Here is a 25,838-nt window from a genome sequence, read left to right as displayed (position 1 = left end):
TCCTGAATCATCCAATCAAGTTCGTTCTCCAGTCCTGGCGAAATGTGTGTCCGCCCTACTGTCAGTCTTCCAAACTGGGCGCTTGTTTTCTGTCCCACCGGAGAAAGGAGCGATCCAGCTTTACGTTATTGAAAGGTAACGCGACACACGCACACTTGACAGCTTGTCAAGCTATATCGACGCTGTTCGTCGTGGTTGTTTGTAAGTCGTTGAAGGTTTTCACAATATCAGTCGGGTCGTTGAGTAATATGCGGGTTTATTATGGGTCAAGGCTTAGAGCTAGCGGCTAACGCAGGTCAAAACAGCTCCGACACTCCGTGCTTTCCGCCCGCAGGACATCTATCTAGTTTAGTGATACCGAGCGGGGCAGGTTATTCATAGTATCTGATGCGTTTGTGTATCTAACCGGGTATAACGTAAATGTCAGCTTGTCCCCATGGACGGGTGGCTAGGCTATGTTTTGGCAATGTACCTGCCTGGACAGGATGGGTGGATGAGGATTGTGTTCATATGCTGCTTGGTTACCATGTTCGTGATATCATTATGTGCTTAATGTATTTTAAGTAATTATATATCAAAATGATTGTCCAGTAAGTTTAATGGTTTCATTTTGCTCATCTGCTTTGATTGACAGCCCTGCAGATGATGAGAGAAATGTTTCTGTCATCCCCGTTAGTTGACAGTGGCATTCTGGGGGAATATTCTGATTTTATACTATACATGTTAAAAATGCTATATTACACTGAACTGTAGCCTAAATATTATTAAGAATTACAGGTCAAATCAGTCTTTGATTGGTTAGATTTTAAGAAATTGATGACTACGTTGCAAAAATAGGCAAAATAATAAATTTTATTCTTTTAAAAAATCAAATGGGTTTATTCCTGAAAAGTAAATAGGATTTTCAAAAAATTGTGCTGTTTTCAACATTAATAATAATAACAACAACAACAACAGCGTTTTTTGAACATAAAAATAGCATATTGGAATAAATTCTGAATGATCATGTGACAGTAATATGTAACCACTCCTGGAAATTGCAGTGCATTGTAAACAGTTACAGTGCTCATATGTACACCCCTCACAAATCTATCTTTTAAAATTATATTTTTTAATAGGAAACTATACAATATAATATTTGTGCATATACATTAGATTAGTCAGTACCGAAGCCAAACCTGGAGCTTATCTAATAATAACGATAATAACAATAATGGTCCAAAAAGTAGTACACAATATTTATGTTATAGAAAAATATGAAATGCAAATTTAAAAAAGAAAAAAAAAGAAAAAATTTGTTGAAATTTTGTTGGTTGTAATTTTTTTTGCTATAATTTGCTTGAATTTAATTAAACATAAATTTCTATTTTTTTTTTATATTTGTTTATTTATATCTGTTTAATACATCTGGTTTGTTTAAATGCACCAAAATACATTGCCTATATTCAATGAGAAATGGATAAAAGTATTCATTTTCAAAATGGGGTGTACTCATTTATGCTCATTACTGTACTTTAAATTGTTATTTTTCACACAGCTACTGTAATTTAGAAAGTTCACCAAGTTGGTGGCAACAGCATTGATGTGTCAAGAATTCTTTTATTTATTTATATATTTGATAAATTTTGGAACTAAAATGACAACGAAAAAGAAAACTACCCTAATATAGCGTAAAATAATAATAATAAAAGCATTGAAATCAAAATGAAACCAGAAAAATATGAAGTGAATAAAGCTTAATGAAGTTTAATAAAGCTGTACTTTATAGTAATTATGCTAAAATAATATAAAAAGTGTATAATATAAAATAATATATAAAATTATTATAACAGATTAATAAAACTCATCAATATCCCACAAATGCTGGTGATTTATGGATTGAAAGTTGTCTGCTGGATCTTTATAGCACAGCAATGATTATAATCAGTAACCTCTCGTCTCGATTTAAAATAGTTGAATCACTTAGAGATTTTTGGTTGGTATCAGAGAACTAGATAACCTGTACATGCTGCCTACAGAACTGGAATATAGCTGTCTTTGCAGCAAGTCAGACATGTTATTGCACAGTACATTTACAACTTGAACGAATGGCATAATTTAATGGATCATGTGCTATAGCTGTTTTTACCAATGAAATCCCCGGGAACTGCATAACTTTTTCTGGGAATGGGCTACTTATGTGGTTGTCTTAGTTAGCACTAAATTATTGGAGTTGTTTGTTTTCTCTGTTCACTGTTGTAAAACGGTCCACCAGAGCACAAGAACATACAGTTGAAGTGAACAGTTGGATGCAAGATTTAGCTTTGTTTATTTGGAAATGTTATTTAAATTTTTAAAATCAGGCTAAGGAGTTTTCTTGCTTCTATACAACTATTCAGATAGATGAAGTGTCTAAAACATTGACATTCAGTGTAAAGATAAAAATGAAAATATGCTGTAAAAGTCTGTACTGCAATATAGGAAGGCTTATTATGTATATTGTTTTTTTTTTACGTACATTGTTTTTACATTAACATTTGTGTTTACATAAATTGAACTAGTTGATAGTTCTGCTGAATTTAAATTGTATTGAAATACTGCATTATTTAGAGATATTTTGGTTTCACAGCATTATTAATAAGGCCATAGTTAAATTCTGATGCTAATAATTATTTTGTTTTATAAATGTCTTTGGGGAAAAAAAACTATATTGTGTCCATCTTGAGACAAAACAAAGACACTGATATAGTTTTAAGATCAGACCGTGCAAGTTTCTTTCAGTTGAAATAGCTCAGATTTGCATTTTAGTCTTGGATTAGTCTTCAGCCTGGTCTGTGAAACCGGGGGATAATCTTACATGAAATAAAACCTTGAAAGGCATTTTAAAATGAGATTATTTAAAGAATGATTGTTATACAAAAAAGATCTCTCTTATGTACTCTGCCTAACTTAATGTAATATTAATAATAATAAGAAAATAATAATGAAAATAGTAATAGGCACGTTTGTTTATATAGCACATTTCATACACAATGGTAGTTCAAAGTGCTTTACATAAACAATAAATGAAACGAGAAAAATAAAATAAAAAGAAAGAATAAAATAAAAACCGATTAAAATAAACGAGTTTTAAAGGAACAGAAAAGACAATATAATAATGTATTTACCTAATGTAATAACTTTATTATTACAATATTTTATAATTTTATTTTATTTTTTATTAAAATTCCTACAGTCTATTTACTTGATTATTTTTGTAAATCTGTGTTTTAAGCACATTCTAGGTGAGTGAGTTATCTTGCCCTTTTAAATATGAAAAAAAGACTAGTTTGTTTTGGAAAGCTATACAGCATAGGAATAAGTATTTTGTATAATGCTTGTGTTTAATTAAATTAAATGAGATTAAATTTTCGCTGAATTTAAAAAGGCATTAAAATCTTTTATATATTTTTACATAAAACATTCATCTGAATATTCTATTGAAGGTCATGTTCCAATTTCTATCTATCTTCATAGTTTGGCTGCCTTCACATTAAATGTGTTTTTCTTAGTTTTGATTCAAAAGTGTGCACAGTCGGTCACAGCCACCTCTAATCTACATTCAGGCTGCAAAATGACCAGGGCTACGTGCTGCTCAGTCAGCCAAGACTTCCTCTATTGGCAGTTTACCACATGGTTTTTGAATATGTGATAGCTGTCAACTGGTTAAGTGTCTGCTTTGCCTTTCAGAGCTCCAAACAATTTGCATGATGCCTGCCTCCGTTATGTGGCCAATAGTCTTTCAAACTGCTTTGCATTTTATCCACAGCTGTTTAATTGATGCTTTAAAGAGGAGCATGAAATAGGTGTTTAATAGAGTTTTACTTCTAGCTTATAAGTATTAATATGATTTTTAATATGGTGGTTCTTTTTTCCTCAAAAAGTGGTCCTTTTTGCAGTTATTCGCCTCGTTTTCTATTAAATTATGAGGTTCAAATACAGCATTTTTAGTGACATGTTAAACACTAGTTTTTGCTGGATCAGCTTGTCAGATTAGGATAATAATAACCATGCTTTTTGATGCAACAAAAGTATTCCCTACATTTTTGTCAAATTGCTTACCATGCTATTTTACAACAAAGTGTTTATTTACAAATGTGCATTTAAACTGTAGGTTATTACAGTTTTAAAAGTAATGTTATGTAATAATACAAATATTTTATTATCCATCATTTAAAAAAATAATAATAATAAAGTAAAAATTACATTTGGCGATGTGGTAGCGCAGTGGGGAGCACGTTCGCCTCACAGCAAAAAAAGTCACTGGTTCGAGCCTCAGCTGGGTCAGTTGGCGTTTCTGTGTGGAGTTTGTATGTTCCGTATGGGTTTCCTTTAGGTGGTCTGGTGTCCCCCACAAGTCCAAAGAAATGTGGTATAGGTGAATTTGGTAAGCTAATATGTCCGTAGTGTACGTGTGTGAATGAGTGTGTGTGGATGTTTCCCAGTGATGGGTTGCAGCTGGAGGGGCATCCGCTGCGGGAAACATGTGCTGGATAAGTTGGTGGTTCATTCCGCTGTGGCAACCCCAAATTAATAAAGGGACTAAACCGAAAATAAAATAAGTGAATGAATAAAAATGACATTTGTCTTAAAAGCCACCTTCTATCAGTTATTTTCACAATGATGGCATACTGTTAAAAATGGAACAAATGAGCTTGTATAGCAGCCAAATTCTGGACTTTGTCAGTAGGGGGGTGGGTCTTTTGAGCCACCTGAACGCTTCAAGATGGAAATTATGCTATCTATAAAAATAAAAATAGCAAGCCATTTTCCTGATCTTTTAACATAAATAGCTCATTCAGTGCCCCTCAAACTATTATTAATGCTATTCAAGGATTAAACGACACAAATTCAGTTTTACTATATCTGAAATATATTACATTTTAAATACAACATTAAAATAGATATTTTAAATTAGAATTTATATACTAATAATTTCTAAATAATAAATATTATAATAAATAATAAATATTATAATAATATAAATAATTTAAAAACGTTGGTTATCCATAAATACAGCCATCCAATAGAAAAATGTGAACATTTTTCATAATTCATACTGTATACAATTCATAGTACTTTAATTTCACATACCTTTAATTTTTGCTGCAAAAATGCCCCAAGAACTTTAAATAAAAAAAAAATGGCTACAGATTTTTTTTGACCAATTTTTCTAATTTTTACATTCTATTATAAGCTGCTCACATATTGGCAATAAAAAGTGATTAACACATAAATAATATTACATACAGCCCCTTTAAACTAGATTTATTTTATTTTTTAATGGATCACCTTATGTCACCAACCAGCTTGTGTCTCATTCCTGCTATTTGTTCATGAATTAAACCTATATAGTGATGAGGTACGGTCAGCTGTAAATACGACAATCGGATGCTGATGCACTTTCTCTCTCTCTCTCTCTCTCTCTCTGCTATGACCACTAAAGGATTTAGCTTTGTCGGACACTCTCATTAGGTGGTTTTGCCAAGCACAGCTGTTTAAAGACTGCAGTGAGGTGATTGGATTTGTTCTGTGTGTTCAATAAGGGAATGGATGGAGAGTGGGCCAGTATTTAGTGTACAGTTCTGGGTAGCAGTTTACAGTACATTAAATGATTTATTTTTATTATTTGGACTGTTATCGCCAAGCTTTCAAACGCATCTTGTGTTTCTGATTTGATCTACAGACCACATTCAAGCTGTGAAACAATGCCTTCTGACTGACATCAACAACAGTATTTGTCCATCATGAACAGCGAGGAAGAGTTCTATGATGCTGAGACAGGTATGACTATTGACTTGAAAACTGCGCATGACATTATTGAAATATGGGGAGTTGACAAATTGGCTGTAACAAGTGCTTATTTTGTAAGACATCATTTTTGACAAAAGAAATAGTTTATGTAGTTTTAAGTCTGATGTTTAAGAAAATAATATAAGTTAACTAACTTAAATTAAGAAAATTAACTCCTATTAATATGGCTGCACGGTGGTTTAGTGGTTAGTACTATCGCCTCACAGCAAGTAGGTCGCAATACAAAGACTTGCGCTATATAGGAATTACCAACCTACGTCACACATGACGTCACAAGGGTTTAACTGCGCATACAGGTTGCAAAAAAAAGACTCGTTACAATAGCAAACATGTCGTGTTGTGCGGTATGATGCCAAAATCAACAGTCCAAAAAATAAAAACTTAAATTTTACTGTACACCACACTACTTTTAATGCCAAAAAAAACTAACTTCTGATTGGCTAACAGCAATCAGAAGAGCTGAATGGAGTGAAGACCTGATTAAAAATGCTGGACTCTGCAGTTCTCATTTCACATCAGGCAAGTTCCCGCTATGCTGAATCATACGGATTACTCGTTTTTTGATTGCAGTAATGATTTAAGCAAAAACAGTTAAATATGGTTAATTTAACTGCACATACTGAATGCTAAGAATGAAATGTAAAAATCTAAGTTCACATACCTTGCCGTACAGGTACAGTTCGCTGTCAGAATGCACTTGTTTTGTTTGTTGATGATTTCCCAGGCCTTGTACAGTTCAATCTTCTTTCGTTGTCTTTAGCTAGGCAGAAACTCGTTTTTTAGCACTATAAAGTTTTAAATCTGGTAATCATGGAACATTATTTCTTGCACATAACTATACAACAAAATTTTTGGCATCCAAAGACTTGTAGGCCTTTAACTTCTCTCTTGTAAAATCAGTTGGAGTTTCAATGAGATAGTTGTATATTTGGGCCTGGATGCTTGGCCATTTCGTCTTCTCCAATATCCACTGGGAGGATGCTATGGACCTGCCAGACGAACGCCGCTCACTTTAACGTTAATTTTGCCAAATAACTGTGCTAATCATTGGGTGACAAGCGGTTATAATACGCTGAAAGCATTATATAAATAATATGTAAAAAAAAAAAAATTTCTGACCCTCGATGCGCGAGCATCCTGAATGTTTACAAACCGGTAATTCGCCTATAGGTGAATTGGGCAAACAGAATTGGCCGTAGTGTATGAGTGTGTGTAAATGCGAGAGTGTATGGCTGTGGCGACCCCTAAAAAAATAAGGGAATGAGCCTAAGTAAAATGAATTAATGAATGAACGAACTCTTAATATTATACAGATAACATAAAAGTGATTTATCTTCTTTGTTGGACACTTACCTTCATAAAGAGATTTATTTTATATAATTATTATATGAATAATAGTTTTTTTATAAGGGGCAAAAAATAAACGAATTTTTACTGTGGTTCCAAATAGTTATGTTTTTGTCAATGTGTAATTTTTTTTTTTTTACATATTTAGCCAGTGGACATCATGGGCTTAGCAGGGGGCTTCAGTCACATGATGTTAAATGGGGTCCTTCAACCAATTAAAGCTTTCCTTAGAATTGGCTGATTTAAAATTAGCATACATTGACAATGCATCAAGTTCCTGTATTTTTAGAAATATATTCACTGTAAAAAAAAAGCTTCATTAAAAGTTTCTGCATTTTGTGATTCACAACTGTTGTGGTTTTCTTTATTTGACCTTGATCTCTGCAATGTCTTTTGATACTTTTGATACTTTTGATCTTGAAAAATCAACTCTACAGTTTAATAAAAAGACTTTTGACATTTTAGTAGTTTGATGTACTGTCAGTTTATTACAAGGTATTTGTACTATAATATACAACACTCATCCTTAACCCTGTGGATCAATTGGTACCGGGCCGCACAAGAAATCATTAATTACCAAAATCTTTTATTTTGAAAAATGACCGAATTCTCTAGGTTACTTGAGCGCCAAAATGTAACCAGCACATTAGCAAAATGAGTAAGAAGGACCCACAAACTGCCAAGGAATAGATCCGCAACCCATTTGTCAACAAATCAGGTGAATCCAGTATGATTGTACAAGAAAAGATCAACTGCAAATGACAGCTGCCTTGTTTAAATATCGCATCTTTTCAGTGCAGAAGTTTGTTATTTCCATTGGAGGCGCGCCGCTTGCATTACATTTCTGTAGACTAATTACCTCAGACAAATACAGAACACTCAAACACTGCAGTGCTTTGTTATTTTCTCCACAAACAAAACTTGTATCAGAGCTGCAGCAATGTTTTGTCAGATTATCATCCTCTGAGAAATCGGTTCATGGTGCTGCTGATGACCGGTCCACAGTGATAAGTGTTGGGGACCACCGATATACAACACCATGACAGACAATTTATCACTTTAAAACTATTTAAAATGTTAATAAAATGTCACTTTTACAAACTTTAAGATTGAAAGTTGTTAGAAGAAAGAGCAAGGTCTCATAATGCAATTTAAAAAGCACAAATATATGGAATAAATTATAACAAAAACATGAAATCATAAAATATGGAAAACTGCTAATGTACAGATATTTTTTACAGTAAGGATAAAAAAAAAGATTGCCATTTCCAAATTGTTACAGTTTTCCATTGTAAAATTAAGCCTGAGGTATTTCTTAGTGCATTTAAATTCTTCCCTTTAGTTTATTAGAGCTGTAATTTTTTTTTTTTCTTCACTCCCATCAGGTGAAGTTTTTTTTCCCTCTCCGCTGTCGCCATTGCCTCGCATGGTTCAGGATTGGTAGAGCTACGCATCGATGAATTTGCTCTTCAGTGTTTGAACTCTCAGTAATGATTAAATCACACTGAACTGAGCTAAACTGAACTGAACTGAACTTAAACACTAAAACCTAAACCACACTGTTCCAGTTACTGAACCACACTGTTCCAGTTACTATGACCATTTATGTGAAGCTGCTTTGACACAATCTACATTGTAAAAGCGCTATACAAATAAAGCTGAATTGAATTGAATTAATTTATTGAACTATCCATGAGACACACCATAGGACACATTTGAGATTTTTTTTTGTACTAATTATATTCATTTTTGTCATGTGTGGCAGTGAAAATGCAACGACACCTCAACCACACATACACAGCTAAATCTCTTCTTCTGTCTTAGGTTTGGAATCGGATGACTCGTGTGAAGTCAGCTTTAAAGATGCCTGCGTTTATGCTAACAAACAGACGGCGAATGGCAAAGTGCCATCTGAGAATGGAGTATGGGAGAGGCGGTAAGGTGTCCGAGTAATGTAAAATGATATCCAGTGGCAGGAAACAGAACATGAAGGTTTTTATCTAGTGGAATGTAATGGATTATTGTGTGCCTGTGTTTCAGAACTACTTTGCCAGCACCAATGTTCTCCCGAAATGACTTCAGTGTTTGGGGTTTTCTGAAGAAATGCATTGGAATGGTGAGCACAAGCTAGATTAGCTTTATTCAGACTGTCAATTGAAAACAGATTTGTGCATATGCGTTTGGAAACCAATTATATATAGCGCAAATGTGAATGTCCAAAAAAACAAAAATTTAATGTGATATGTGGTTAAAAATCCTTTCAGTAAATCTTAGTTTTGGGAGTCCACTTGGGTCTGACCAGTTTTTGTATTGATTTTTTTTTTGCCTGTCACTATCACTTTGCCCTACGTTTACATTAAATATTTCACACATTGTTTGTAGGAAACAGAATAAAGCACAGCAGTTGTGTTCTGAAATTTTAAACGCATTCATTTTCTCCATAAGTAAATAGATAAATTACTTGTAGACTTTTACTTGTAGAGTTTTGAGATTTGTAACTGAGGGCATACTCACACTACACTATTCAAACTTTGCCTGAGCACATTTACCACTTCATTTGACAAGTGCAAGTGCTCCGAATTGGGCACAGGCGTGGTTTAATTGGCCGGCCCTGGCCTGGTTGGAAGAGGTGTGCCAGAGCGCGATTTGGTTAGGCTTTGGCATGGTACAAAGCGTGCCTAAGCCCGAAACTAAAGACACAATGTCACTGTTTAGGGACTTTCATATGGATTTTTTAATCATTTTTACTTTTAAATGAATGCAAACTGTCATAGGTTATTAAAAGACGCAAACCTTTCGCTGCACCTTCAGCAAACCTTCTTATACCTGCAGCACAAGGACTTTATGATGATTTATGTACGTCAAAAGTGGTGGATCTGTTCCGCAAAAGATTTGACCGTGTCACTGCATCCCAAACGACTAAAAATAATACAGAACAATATAACTACAGCAATGTCCACTGTGCTGACCAAGAGCACCTCCTTTCCTGTTAAACTGAAGTTAGATCAATGATGACTTAAGCGTGCTCCGGCTCTGAAATGATACAGTGTGAGTGCAGGCGGAGTGGGAAGGGGACACAAGCACACTTTGGCACAGTTCAAGGCAACTGTACCTAGTGAGAGCATGCCCTGATTGTATTTTTTATTGAACCTACCTGTTCACAATAATTCATTGTGAACAAACTGATGTGTGTTTACATACACAAACTGATGTGCGTGTAAACTGTACCAACACGCCAACATAATTATACATATTTTCATTCATTTGGCCAGTGCTCAAAAGTAGAAAACAAAAATTGCTCCACAGTCTAAACCTCAAAAAAAAAAAAGTTTTGATATGTTTTAATGAAGACATATCTGTCCTAAAATGTAACCATTTTAGGACAAAATCTGCATTGCAAATCCCAATGAGGAAATTTTCCCCCCAAAATGGATTTAGACTTGAGTGAATTTAGACACTCCTGGTGTTTGGTTCTTCAACAAAAGCATGAAATGTAAAATTGTAAAAAGGAGATCTATTATTCAGACTACAGTAGCATTGCCAAGCCATTTAAATCTCGGAATTTTTTTACTTTGCAGGAGCTGTCCAAGATAACAATGCCTATTGTTTTCAACGAACCACTGAGCTTCTTGCAGAGGATTACAGAGTACATGGAACACACATACCTCATCCATAAAGCTTGTACACTTTCTGACTCTATAGAGCGAATGCAGGTCAGTACCTTATATATACAGTGGTGGAGAGAGTACTGAAAAATCTTACTCAAGTAAAAGTACCAATACTTGCCTAAAAATGTAGTGCGAGTAAAAGTATCTGTTGTAAATATTACTCAATATATGAGTAAAAAGTAGCCCATTTAAAAGTACTCAAGAATAGCGAGTAGTAAGTATTATGCTGTAAAAAGCTGATTCATTTACATGTAATTCGTGGATGTGTGGAAACGTAACATTCTGTAGTGCATTTAATTATTGCCCAGCTGGCACACAATGTCATAAGACGTCAATATTAGGTAAGATTTAGGTCATGATGTCAGGTGACCAAAATTCAATGTCTAGCCGGTGTCTAAAACAACATTAGTTTGATGTCCAATAACAACGTCAAATGACGTTAATATTTGGTTGATTTTAGGTTGTTAGAAAGTGACCAAAATCCAACGTCGAGCCAACATCTTAAACAAATGTTATATTGATGTCAAATACTGACATTTATTCATCAGTACGGCATCCAAAATGCAATGTCTGATAGATTTCGTAGTGGTAACGTCAACACAACGTCAAGCTGTAACATCATTAGAAGCTGATGTTTGGTTAATTTTAGGCTGGACGTTGGAATTTGATGTTGAACTAACGTTGAGTTCTAATGTCAACCCGATTTTGATTTCCAAGCAAAATATAATGTCGCCATGACGTTGGGTTACAACTTCAATCTGACGTGATGTTGACGTCTTGTGCCTGCTGGGTGTTTAAGACCGGTTCGGTCTTCATACAGTAAACATCCGTCGTCATCTCATCAGTGACATGCATCTAAACAGTCTCTGGGTCAATGCATGTAAAGATTTTGGATATTTTCTTGGACACTTTTAATGCTTCTAAACAGTTTGCTGCAGTTATAAAACACCCATGTCTTAAGGTAGTTCATTATGAGGTGATTTACCCTCTATGTGTGATTTGATTGGACAGGTATCACAGGATTGATTTTTGTAATCCTATAGACAAGAAAAAATAAAGTAGTGACTGCAGGTTGAAGGAAAGGAGTAAAAGTAACAATACTGCACTAAAAATGTATATAAGGGAAAGTAAAATTACACATTTTGAAAACCACTTAGTAAATTACAACTCATGAGAAAAACCTACTCAATTACAGTAGTTTGAGTATATGTAATTTACTTTATACAACTGCATAGACATATATAAAAAACAACTAATCATTAATCTTTTTCTCAGTTTGTTGCTGCGTTTGCCGTTTCTGCTGTTGCATCTCAATGGGACAGAACTGGAAAACCTTTTAACCCTTTATTAGGAGAGACGTTTGAGCTTACAAGGTAAATCAGTACACCTCTTGTGGATGTAAATGTAGATTAGCGCGCACCTCTAATTTGCATGTCTGTGCTTAGGGAGGATGAAGGTTATCGGATGATCTCAGAACAGGTGAGCCACCATCCACCAATCAGCGCCTTTTATGCGGAGTCACTCAATCAGGACTTCTCGTTTCACGGCTCCATCTACCCAAAGCTGAAGTTCTGGGGCAAGAGCGTGGAGGCCGAGCCTAAAGGCACCATGACACTTGAGCTCTCCAAGTGAGTTTTACTGGTGATGTCACTAAACTGTAAACTTTATTTTTTATTATTGGAGCATTACTGAGACCCTCAAGTGCTGTTGAACGTCTGAGCAATGCAGATACATTTTTCTGACTTTTAGTCAAGTATTGTTAGTAAAAAAATAAATGGGATGTTAACTGAAAATAATAATATCAATAAGAAATTACTGTAATTTTCATATAAATATTTTCAGTTTAAGTAAATTAAATGAAATCTGCTACCCACTTGTTTACTAAAGCTAAAATTTAGACTGGAAATCTAAATATTTTAACAAAATCAAAAATAAAAAAACTTCAAAGTTAAAACTACAATTGATATCAATATTAAAAGAACAGTTTTGTAACACTTGCTTGAAAATAATTAGTATGTTTATATCAGTTCAGAGGAACTAACAATTAACAATTTTATAGCATTTATCAATATATTCATTCATTCATTTTCTTTTTGGCTTAGTCCCCTTATAAGTCCGGGGTCGCCACAGCAGAATGAACCGCCAACTTATCCAACACAATTTTATGCAGCGGATGCCCTTCCAGCCGCAACCCATCTCTGGGAAACATCCACACACACACACACACACACACACTCATACACTACGGACAATTTAGTCTACCCAATTCACCTAAACCACATGTTTTTGGACTGTGGGAGAAACCGGAGCACCTGGAGGAAACCCTGGTAAACGCAGGGAAACATGCAAACTCCAAACAGAAAACACCAACTGACCCAGCCCAGGCACAAACCAGCGACCTTCTTGCTGTAAGGCGACCACACTACCTAATGCACCACTGCTTCGCCTCATTTATCAAAACATTTAATTTCTACATGTACTAGTACATTTTAAAATCAAGTCACATCGGTTAGCATTTCATAACTTTGGGTCACAATTCTTACCATAAGATTACTAAATCCAACTAAAATTTGGGACCAAAAACCTAAATATAAATGTAAATATCAATTTATCAATATCATATTATAAAATGTAAATGTCTAAAATAACACTAAATTAAAGTGCTTACCTTACACTTACCAACTTATGCTAACCATACAATTAAGCCTACCACAGCCATATGCCACATCTAGAGCAACACATATTTTGCAATGCTACAAACAAGATTTACCGTAGAATTAATACTTTTTCATGGACTTGCATCTTATGACATGATAAAGTGAGACCCAGATGCAGTTGTATCATTTTACACTAAGGTTTATACAGCTGAAGTGAGAATTACTAGCTACCTGCATTATTATACCCCTTGTTTATTTTTTGCCTAAATTTCTGTTTAACAGAGAGAAGATTTTCAACACATTTCTATACATAATGGTTTTAATAACTCATCTTTCATAACTGATTTATTTTATCTTTGCCATGATGACAGTAAATAATATTTTACTAGATATTTTTCAAGACACTTCTATACAGCTTAAAGTGACATTTAAAGACTTATCTAGGTTAATTAGGCTGGATGGAGTAATTAGGCAAGTTATTGTATAACAATGGTTTGTTCTGAAGACTATTGAAACAAATTTAGCTTAAAGGGGCTAATAATATTGACCTTAAAATGTTTTTTAAAACAATAAAAACTGCTTTTATTATAGACAAAATAACAAATAAGACTTTCTCCAGAAGAAAAAAATATTATCAGACATACTGTGAACATTTCCTTGCTCTGTTCTTCTTAGGGAAAAAAAATTTAAAAAGAAAAAAAAGAGGTTTAATTGTAGTTATTTTTCTACAATGAAGGCTATGCAGTGATATTTATTTACATTCGATTCATTTCTGTACAGTTAAAACGCAAAAACAAATTCATTAAACTCTATCTTTTTGATTTTATGCTAATTATACGTCCTACAAAACCATTTCAACCAATATGAAATGAGTTCTTTCCAAATTGAGCTATTCAATAAATTATATTCATATCGCAATGTATAAATAGAAAAACAAACATCGCAACATCAGTTGTCCAATGTCATGCAGCCCTTATATACAGTTGAAGTCAGAATTATTAGCCCCCCTGAAGTATTAGCGCCCCTGTTTATTTTTTCCCCCAATTTCTGTTTAATGGAAAGAAGATTGGTTTTTATCTTTGCCATGATGACAGTAAATAATATTTTACTTGATATTTTTCAAGACACTTCTATACAGCTTAAGGTGACATTTAAAGGCTTAACTAGGTTAATTAGGTTAACTAGGCAGGTTAGGGTAATTAGGCAAGTTATTGTATTACAGTGGTTTGTTCTGTAGATTATCGAAAAAAAAATTAGCTTAAAGGAGCTAATAATTTTGTCCCTAAAATGGTTTTTAAAAAATTAATAACTGCTTTTATTCTAGCCGAAATAAAACAAATAAGACTTTCTCCAGAGAAAAAAATATTATCAGACATACTGTGAAATTTTCCTTGCTCTGTTAAAAATCATTTGGGAAATATTTAAAAAAGGGGAAGAAAAAAACAAAAGGGGGCTAATAATTCTGACTTCAACTGTACATCTTAAAGTAAGTTCATGTTAACTAAATACTCAAGTATTGCTAAAAAGTGAGACCTTGTTTAAAAATTTGTTATTTTTTATTTCAGGCACAGAGAAGCTTACACTTGGACAAACCCCATGTGTTGTGTGCATAATGTTATTCTGGGTAAACTGTGGATTGAGCAGTACGGGACTGTGGAGATTGTCAACCACAGGTAGTTTCCTTTATGTCACTTAAAAATTGACAATGTATTTTCAGTCTATAGGATTCTCCATCCTATAGATTTTGTTGTGCTCTGTCCAAAAACAATGTTCATGCAGCGAATGGTGTCTTCTCTATTCATTTTAGCACTGGGGACAAGTGTGTGCTGAATTTTAAGCCATGTGGCATGTTTGGCAAAGAGCTGCATCGGGTAGAGGGACATATCCAGGACAAGAGGTGAGCAGTCACTCCTATCAAATGTCAGTGGGTATATCTGGCTCACTGCCTGCCCGGAGAGTTTTACCTCACATCCTCTCTCTGTCTGCAGTGCCGAAGGCATCAGCTGTCTCTTGTATAGCTAGAGACCATATACACACTTTTACTTTGCCATTTCTGTGTACTTTTTTTTCTGGGATTTGATACTTACGTTTATGACTCATTTTGTTTGGGTGGATTTCAGCAAAAAGAAGCATTGGGTTATGTATGGGAAGTGGACTGAGTGCATGTATAGCATTGAGCCAAAAGTCTATGAAGCCAACAAGAAAGCGGAGAAGAAGAGCGGAGGAGAGTCCAAGAAACACAAGCAGGTAAAAAAAAATTAAAGCGTGGGTCTGTTATCTCTTACTGTAGAGTCTAGATCTATTTTCTGTTGCTTTTTTGATGTGGAAGTTAAAAAGGGCTTTGATGCATTCTCAGATAGACTTCAGAAAGAGCTTCAACCATAAAAAACCTTAGACTGTTTGCAAACTCTTAGAAACATTATGCCAACCCAGGATTTTTACTGAAAGGATATCTGAAGTTTTTTCTTTTAACATTACTCCATTGTGCATTTAGGTTTTTTGGGGGGGGTTTAAACTAACCTTAATTTAGATTTTTAAAACATATATAGACATTGCTGATTTCTTAAATCTTTTGCTGACTAAATCTGGATTTGTTTTTGATTAGAACAAGGTACATTTGCTATCATTATTATTAAATGTGGAAAAAGTTAAATGATTGAAACATTGATATATATATATATATATATATATATATATATATATATATATATATATATATATATATATATATATATATATATATATATATATATTAGGAAAGAGTACAGCATTTATTTGAAATAGAAATCTTTTGTAATTTTTGTAATATTTTGTAATTTAAAAAGGTTGACACCTTGATATGCAAAATCTCATTTTCAAGGGGGTCCCATTAAAGATGTGACAAAGAAGAAAAAAAACTACAAACAACATACAAAAATCTTACAATACCTCAGATCAAAACTTTCAAATTGTTAAACAGAAAACAAACAAAACAGCAAATTAAATGAAATGTTTTTTTTATATTATATATTCTCTGATGTTTGACCCAAGTTATTTGGAAAAATCTCTACAATATGTTGGAAGTCACTTTTGTTTTCCTTTTATTAACATGCAATTTCAGTGAGAGGTGAAGGTAAAGACAGCGGCTTTTATAGGGTTTCTGCAGGTATTAAAAGGTCTTCATTCTCTCTTCTACAATTCAAAACCTTAAAAAAAGTGCCTAAATGAGAACAAAGTTTTAAATTCAGAGTCATGTTTTCTTTGCATTTTCATTTTTAATAGAAATATAGAGTATACAGTTATGGAAAACTATTTTCTCTGGATTTTTGGTATGGAAATGAAAAAAATTGGTTATTACCTAGTTCTTCTTTAAGACAAAATCTGAATTTGTTCTATAAAATATCTAAAAACTACTAAAACAGAGTTATACGTTTTGCTTACATTATCCTACATTATCCCAAAGGTTTCAAAGAATGTTAAAATCCAGAGAAATAAGCTATTTTAACTGTCCTGCATCAGCATGCTAATGGCATCATGAAAACTCAATTTCCATAAAAAAATAAATAAATAGAAAACCCTTAATCTTGTGCGTAATCATTAAAAATACACATGTTTGTTGTGAATACGTGCCCTCTAGTGGCCAAAAATATCCTACTGCATCCTTAAGCTTTTTATTCAAATTAAAAGTCATTTAGATAGTTTTTTCCCCCCATCAAGTGTCCATCTGTCCAAAGTCTTGAATTTACCTTCATAAAACCTGCAGAAATCCTTGTTTTAGCAGTATAGCTATAGACACCATCACAGTAGAGTTTGTAGTTCATTTAGTTTTTTTAGTCCGTGGCATTGTTTATCGGTCTTCTTCAGTGCACTCATGAGACTGTATGCATTTGAATAGGATCAGGGCACTGGAGGTGAAGATGCAGATGAAATGCCTGATGTCCAGGAGACAGTCACTATGATCCCGGGCAGTAAACTGCTTTGGAGAGTTGCACCTCGACCACCACAATCCACAGAGGTAAACTCAAGCCTTTAGACTTCAGAAAAACATGGCATTAACATCCGTCTTAGGTGACAACTTGAGACTATATCTGGTCTGCAGTTCAATGCTAGCACTAATGAATATCAGACATTAGCTGCATCCAAAATGGCATACTACACACTATGTGTATGCACTTACACACTCAACAGTAAAGTATATTTATGTAGTGTCGTCCCAAATAGAACTCTAATGGGTTGTTTTACTAAGTGGAAATTGAAACCGTTTCCCTGATGGCGTTTGACAGTTGCCAATTTAGTGAAATAAATGTCCAAACTACCAAATAACACCTGCCATAAGTATGTCCACATTCACCATCGGGAGGCGCTATAATCTCTCTTATAGGAGAATTTTGCTTTCACAATCCTAAGTAAATACAACATCAGTGCTCAAAAGCTCCACCTCTTCCGCTATGTGAGCAAAGCAGTGGCTGTTGTGTGCGTGAAGTGTCCATCATTCCACACTTCATTTTAACGGTTGAATAAGTGCATCATCCGGGTATTTAAAGTGCACTGATTCTTTTTAAAGTTTTCAGTGTGATTGCACTATTACACTATTTATACTACAAAATGGCATAGAATAGTGCATAAGTATGCGGTTTGGGATGGACCTAATATAAAATGACACCTACATCGGTTACTCAAGGCGTGGATCACTGGAGATCGAAATTTAAGCAAGATGCTGCTTGTCAATAAGGGAAAAAGTAAAGAAAAAACACTAATATTTATCATCATGCTTCACTAGTAAGTTTAACTCTAAATTATTACATTAAGAGTTTGAAAGTTTTCAAAAATGTTGTGACAATACAATATGCAAATGAGACATTATTTCAAAAGAATATGTGCTAAAGAATATGTTGAATGAAATGACAGAGTTTTGAAGAGTTTTGAACCTGAATTTAGATGTTTGTGGTAAAGAATTGTATTCAAGGGTGTATGCTATAAATATGCTGGATAAGTTGGTGGTTCATTCCGCTGCGGCGTCCCTGATGAATAAAGGGACCAAGCCAAAAATCAAATGAATGAAATGCATGCAAATAGATTGAGTCAGGTTCAAAATACTTTTGCCATTTAATTTAAAAGATTACATTCAATGGTTGTTTTTTAGCTAGGTTTTTTTTTTTTAAAGAAAAGTCTGAAAAAGACCATCATAATTTACCTGATTATATAGAAATTTTGTTATACAACATAGTTTGTTTGAGGATTTCCCTATGTAAAAACATTCAGAGTATAAATATGATCAAATCTAATGTCTGGTGTATGTCAGTGCTGGACATGTCCATGTAAGTGCAAAATAAAATCATATTGCAAGTGAAATCTACAGACACACATTGACAAAAATCGCAACAAAAAGAGTCGTGTCGATTTTTACATGGGGAAATGCTCAAATATTATTTTGTAGAATAAAGTTTCTATATAATGAGGCAAATTATGATGGCCTTTTTTCAGGCTTTTTAAAATATTGTATGAATTATGGAGTGATTGAACCCCAATGAAATCAGAGACCAAGCCAAAGAACAATGAATTAATAAGTGAAAAAAAATACTGAATTGTTTTTACAAGTGCATGAAAAGGGTTTTAGCTTGCAGCATTTTGCTTTTATTGTCAAGTGTTAATCACTCTTACAAATGCAGACACTTAAACCTGCTAGCTTTGTACTGGAACACTTAAAATCTCTCGTCCTCTTTTCTGGATTTTATTCAGATGTATAATTTTACCAACTTTGCCATGACACTAAATGAGCTCGAGCCTGGCATGACTGAAGTCCTAGCGCCAACAGACTGTCGCCTGCGGCCGGATATTAGAGCGATGGAGAATGGTGATATAGGTATGGACTGTCTCTCTTTTGGCCTGTTCTCTTCCCATCTGTCCATTAAGCTGTCTTGGATGATGCTCTGTTTATTTTAGCCCTAAATTTAGAAGCTCTTCTTAAATTCCAGATTCTGCAAGTCGAGAGAAAGAGAGGCTGGAAGAGAAGCAGAGAGCGGCAAGAAGAGAGCGTGCTAAAGATGAAGAAGACTGGTCTACAAGGTTAGCGTTATGTTAAGAACTGTTTATCCACATCTGTGCATTTTGGCATATTGTAGGAATAAAATGGATTAGATTTATTCATTAGGTATAATGAGTTAGAGTAAAATCTTAATATTTGTTTTATTATAAAATAGAATTGCACGATACTGGAATTCAGTACCAATTGATGATGAAATATTAGCCCCTTTCACACATACAGACCTTTCCGGAAAATTACCGGCAATTTTCCGGAAAGGTTGTATGTGTGAACAGGCCCTTTTTGAAAATACCGTTAAATTCGTTCTGGCTATTTTCCGGAAAGAGAAGTTGTAACATTACCGGCAATTTGCCGGAATGCTGCGCTGTGTGAATGCAGAAGGAAGATTGCCGGAAAGAGCGCGTCCACGTCTAGAACATGCTGACGTGAGGAACCTGCTTTAGCCAATCAGAACAGTCAGACGCATTCACGTGCGCGCGGTTTATGAGAATAAAAGCCTTTGAATATTTTTCCAGACACCTTTAGCTGCTAGATGTTAGTCAGATAACGTTTCTATGTTCCTTCTTAATGCTAACTGTGTAAATAATTATCGATAAAATGTTTATCATAATCCGTTGTTTGTTTACCTTCAAGCTTTGCGTGTGCCCGTGAGCGCCCATAGCGCCAGCACACACACATATCATGAACATCTCGACATGCGAAAGTGTTTCTCTATATTTTCATTGGAGTTGTACTCAATACTGATCCATCCGAAGAGTTTGTAATGTAGTCAAATGTTTACAAACACAAGCGCAGCCGTTTAGAGGTCATTTCTGGTTAATGATGTCAGAATTTAACGGCATTTTGCGATGGATGTGTGAATGCTCTTTTCTGGAAAAATTCCGTAACGTCCTCGCCTGTGTGAACAGCGCTTTTTTGAATTTACCGGTAAAGTCGTTCCGGAAATTTTCCGGTTATTTACCGGTATCACTGTGTGAAAGGGGCTATTAATAATGTCCTTTTCTCGCTAACATTTGTATGCGTTTATAAATGGTGTTGATTTGCAATTGGGTTCACATGCTCAACAGAAATGACTGTGATTGGCCGTGAAGGTCATTAGTTCACCAAACTCACTGCTGTTCATGAGTGGAACCACAGATACATGAACACTTTAGCTTTTCAAAGTTCTGTTGAATAGCTGACATACAAGCGATCCGCTTATGAATCACAGCTTTAAAATGCTCCAGTGTCCCTGTATCTGTGGTTACACTGAGTAAAAAGTGGTGATGTAACGAGGAGACTGACATGGAGGGATCCATTTTGCAGTATTTAATAGACACAGTTCAATCACAAACATACAACACGCACTAGTGCGAACTCACATCAACAGTATTCAATATAGATCGTGGGGCTGGCGGCTGACAGACACAGAGTGATATACCAGGCATGGATCAGTGGCAGGCGGCGTGGTTCAGAGTCCATGTAACAAGCGTGGGTCGTGGGCAGGTAGCGTGGTTCAGAGTCCGTGTAACAAGCGTGGGTCGAGGGCTGGCAGAAGGCAACTCAGAGTCAGAAACAGTCCAGGGTTATGCACAACAGATCAGGCAGGAAATAATGCTCAGAAATGTTGGCCGTGGCTGAACAAGACTTCGCAGTGAACTGGTGTTTGAGTGTGGCTTATATAGGAAGCGTGGGTCGTTAACGGGATTCAGTTCAGGTGTGTGCACAATCAGTTTAGGTGGATGATGTAAGGCTTAGAAGTCCGGGGATGGCGGCCTCTGCTGGCCAGCGAGGGAAATGACTGGGACCGAGTCGGTGACAGGTGAGTTTCATGGCCAAATCACAGTCATTTCTGTTGAGCATGTTAACACAAAGGTAAATTACAAACACAAAGGAATGTGCTCAACAGTGCTCAAATGTTAGCGGGAAATGAACGTTTTTAATATGTAAGGAACGATTGGTAGCGAATTCCAGGATTATGCAACCCTATTATGTAAAGGTCATAGGCATTTTCATCAAACTGAAAAAAGATACAGTTGTCATTTGGCACATTTTTCTTTTTAAGAAATGTTATAATTACAAAGGCTTTCATTTGTTATGACTGAAAATTTGGGCTATTCCAGCAAAGATTGACGTTTTTTTACCTAATACATTGGTATTGTGCTTTTTTAAAAAAAAAAAAAGGTATACAAGTGTCTGAAAACATGGCATCTATTTATGTACTTGTATGCTCTAAAATATTAACTTATGCAAAAACTTACAATAACAACAGTACAGAAATAATTTTGATAACTTTTAGGCATTGACGCTGGTATTGAGACATTTTGTTGACGTTGGTATTGAGATGCTGGTGTTGAGAGCAATTTTACCATGGTTTCAAACATACATTAAATCACATCATCTTATGCCTTCTATGAAAGATAACATCATTTAAAAATATTTTAGTAGGTTAGCCTTGAAAGATTTATAAAAGGAAGACACACTGGAATGATTTTCGCTCAGTCAGCATTTTTTTTTCTTAAGTCGTTTTTTTGCATTTAACCCAAGTCAATTTCATTGTGGTTGAGGAGAGTGAACCCCCTGACATTAGATGACATTAGTCGCAATGACTTCTGGGACTTCGAGCGAGTTCGGTGCTCAGGTCTGCATCGGTGCATTTTCTATACCAAGAACACATCAGGTAACGTTCACAAGGTCTTGAGTTTTGTAACTGAACTTTGGAGGATGATGATGACGTTACACGAGGATGCAAGGTCGCTGAAGAACACATATTTGGAAACAGGCCTTGTCTCCATGCATCATCTTTTTCATTGAATAAAAGTAAAACTGGGATCACCTCAACTGTTTTGCACTTGAGCACCTCCAAGTGGTGTTTACTGGAAGTTCAGTCGCTCTGCGCATGTAAACAAAAATGCCAATCTGATTGAATAGACAAAAATAACGAGCCTGAGGCATTTCTTTAAAAGTGACGCTTTTATGGCTGGCATTTGGTGTGCACAATCACATTGGTGCCCTTTATTTAGTCATGAGGTGTTAAACGTCGACGAAAAACACGAGCATAAACCGTACTCAGTGTGAATGGACTTTTACCCTCAAAATACTTACCCAAAAGTTATCCCAAGCCTATACAAGTTAGATTTTTCTGTTGAACATTGATGATTAGGAGAATCTTGGTAATTAGACAGTTAATAGTGGGTGTTTCTGGGGGGGTGTCTATTTTTTTATTTTTTGTCTTTTTTTTTTTTTTTGAAGAATTGGATGAGTTTAGTTTTAGATTCTTAACTATTTTGGCCTCCTGTTTTCAGATGGTTCCAGCAAGGCAATAATCCGTACACTGGAACCGCAGACTGGATCTACAAAGGTGGTTATTTCGACAGGCGATACTCAGAACTTCCAGACATCTACTGATTGAACTGAGAAGACTGAAAGAGGCTTGAGATTTCATTATTTCACTCAATCCATATCATCTCCTCTCCTTAAGCTCTTATTTTTCTTTTTGTTTGTCTTTGTTGTAATGTGACATTCATATGAACAGTTTTTTTGGACAAAGCCTCTCCACCACTTTTACTCTTCACTCGAATCTGGAAATTCAGAGCGAATGGATTTTATTTATTTTGAGAGGTAGGGAATGCCTTTTTCACTTTCTTTTTTGGAATGGATGTTAGATTTTGAGTTAAACATTCTGCGCAGACCTCAATACATGTAGAAATCGCTAGTTTGTGTGTATGTGCTAAGCTACCTTTCCATGCGTCTCGCTAGTTACACTCAGGTGTTCATTTATGGGTACAAGCGGTTAGTGATGATGGCACCACTGCTGTGCCATCTGTGAAGATCTATTTTTGAGTGATTGTTGAATCGTGCGGCTGCTCAGAACTGATTAGAAAAGCGTCATTTTTTTGTGTTTTTGTTCAGACTATAGGTGCAGTCACAGTGTAGGTTCAGCAAAATTTCTCAAGCCAAAACAGTCTGTTAGTCAGCAGTAGTGCTGAAAAGCACAGATTACACAGAAGTCGCTTTCTGTTAATCAGTGCAGGGAGTTCATGTGGTATGTTTACATGACATTTTCAACTTCAAGAGTTCACACTCAGCTGATAATCAATAAAGCGTATTTGGCATGCTGTCCAAGGAGAGAGCCCTGAGCTCATAACATCCTCGAGCCCAGGGCTCCCTCCCGTTAGAAGGGCGAGAGGGGAGTTCGAGCTCAGGTAGGTCTCGAGAACTCCCCTGCTTGTCGTCGTGAGAAGCATAAACTAAGGTTGTATTGGGTGATAATGTGTTTTAGTCGATTGGCTACGGTTGATGTTTTTGGACGGTGGGAGGAAACCGGGGAACCCGGGGGAAACCCACTTAAACTCTGCACAGAAACACCAACCGGCCCGATAGTTTGGACCAGCGTTGTTCATACTGTAAGGCAACAGTGCTAGCCACTGGGCCACCGTGTCGCCCTATCGGAAAAGGGGGAAGAAGTAGGGGTGGAAGGGGGGAGCTTCAAGACGAAGATAACTGGAGTGAAAAACTCAGATTATTTATAATGCTTCTGTAATCATCTAATAGGGCAGATTACAGAGCTAATGAGCCAGCCGTGTTGATCATAAGCACGTGATCCTCTCGAAATTAGTTTATGAATAAACCACACTAAAATTGAGAGTTTATGCATTTGGAAATGTAACCATTATCATCTCTTGTTAAATTATAAAAATGACAATAGGACCCTAAATTTTAATTGAAATTAATTGAAGTCTTTACATTGATTTAGTTTACAATCAGTTAAGTTTATTGATCATTGTAAAATGATCATTTAGAACATCTCGTAGTTAATTAATAGTTTGTACTGTAAAAATCATCAACTATTAAAGGCAGGACATTTTTTTGTATTGAAAGAGTGCATTGCTTTTCTTTGTGATATTAAAATAATTGAAGGAAATAACTATTTATGGTTACTTGTTGAATATTTCAAATACCTGAAATCAAAGCACACATGGCTTGAAATGGGCTTAATGCAGCTTGTGTTTTTCAGCCAATGATGAACTTCCGGTGAATGCTTTATGTGACTATTTTCAATTTCAGAAGGTTTCCTTTACAACATCGATGTTGAAATGTAATTCAAATATATTCAGTTAAATAGATTTAAGCATCCATTTGGTTTGTTTAGGTGTAAAAAAAGATGAAAGACGGTTTAAATGCAGGCGCCGTCATTAGTGGCAGGCTAGTGCGGAAATTCTATTGAAAATACAGGGGTAAAATTAATTTCCATATTTTAAAGACATAGTGTGGAAAACATTTATTTAAAGCAGTGCTTCTTGTTTGGTCTGAACCCCACTTTATATCGTATGTCAGCCAGGCAGTGAAGATCACAGTTTTTTAAACGCTCAAACGCTGTGATGTTTTTTTTTTATGGAATGACAATTAACCAGTAGCCCTAAAGGCTGGTGGACTGAAATTAAAAAGTCTGTGTGCGTATAGCTCATCAAGACATCTTGAAAAATCACATTTCAGTTTTGTTCTAAAAACTTTTTTTGAAAATTTTTTTTGCTTAACAAAAATGGAGTATAACCAGCATATCTTGCAAACAAAATGCCATTTCAAAACAACTTGTATCTCTTATAAGTGATTATCATTTAAATAATGTGATATGAAAAATAGAAAATAACTAGCATCTCCTGTAAACAAATCTTGTATTTATGTACGTGTTTGACACGTTATAGTTCATTTAACAAAAAGCTTCTAGTAGTACTAACCTAATTATCTGGGAGGCTTTTGAAAATTCAGTCTTCGTTTGCTCAACTGATTAGCTGAAGTGTAAGTGCAGATGTTAGAGTCCACATGAAATCAAAAATGTAATTGTTAGTTTGCTGTGAGTGGGAAAAATGGGAGGAGCACACAAAAAAAAACACCTTCTACTCAATATCTAGTTGGAAATATACATCCACATACTGAAAAGCCTGCCACAACGTCTGGTTCATGCAAATACTTTTACCGTAAGTTGTTGCAATTTAGACCAAATACAGAAGAATCTGGCTAAGGATAAAGGATATGATTTACATGTAGAGTGCTTTAGATTTGCTCTGCATCCACTGACTTGAATGGAAAAAAAATAAATAAATGCCTGACATGATTAACTTAATGAACAATAAGACAAACTGAAAAAAAATTTAACCGAAGTAACCTACACAGGTAATTGACATCAGAAAGAAATCAAAACTGAAATTCAGAACCTAATACTGATTAATCATCCAGCCTTATAAATAGTCACATTGTGTTCAGTCTGTAGGCATGCAGAAGTACTTGACAACCAAAAGAGCAATGCTGGACTACAGGACCACTTGTCTAATA

General features: G+C 35.1%; 2 protein-coding genes across 2 annotated transcripts in view; one reads left to right on the top strand and one right to left on the bottom strand.

The window, feature by feature from the left end:
* Positions 1-25,838, bottom strand: part of si:ch211-197l9.2 — a 71,519-nt gene that overhangs the window by 36,749 nt on the left and 8,932 nt on the right. The gene's annotated exons all lie outside the window — the stretch shown is intronic.
* Positions 64-24,544, top strand: osbpl2a (oxysterol binding protein-like 2a). The gene is made up of 14 exons (XM_087307435.1): positions 64-135; positions 5,705-5,802; positions 9,004-9,115; positions 9,220-9,295; positions 10,758-10,892; positions 12,123-12,220; positions 12,293-12,475; positions 15,070-15,177; positions 15,312-15,401; positions 15,625-15,751; positions 17,379-17,498; positions 19,223-19,346; positions 19,459-19,549; positions 22,811-24,544. The coding sequence occupies exons 2-14, from the start codon at positions 5,766-5,768 to the stop codon at positions 22,911-22,913; spliced, it is 1,404 nt and encodes a 467-aa protein (XP_087163561.1). The 5' UTR covers positions 64-135; positions 5,705-5,765; the 3' UTR covers positions 22,914-24,544.

The sequence above is a fragment of the Danio rerio genome, chromosome 23, assembly GCF_052040795.2.
Source record: "Danio rerio strain M-AB ecotype USA chromosome 23, GRCz13ab, whole genome shotgun sequence".
Lineage (NCBI taxonomy): Eukaryota > Metazoa > Chordata > Actinopteri > Cypriniformes > Danionidae > Danio > Danio rerio.
This window is presented reverse-complemented; position numbering and strand designations above follow the sequence as displayed.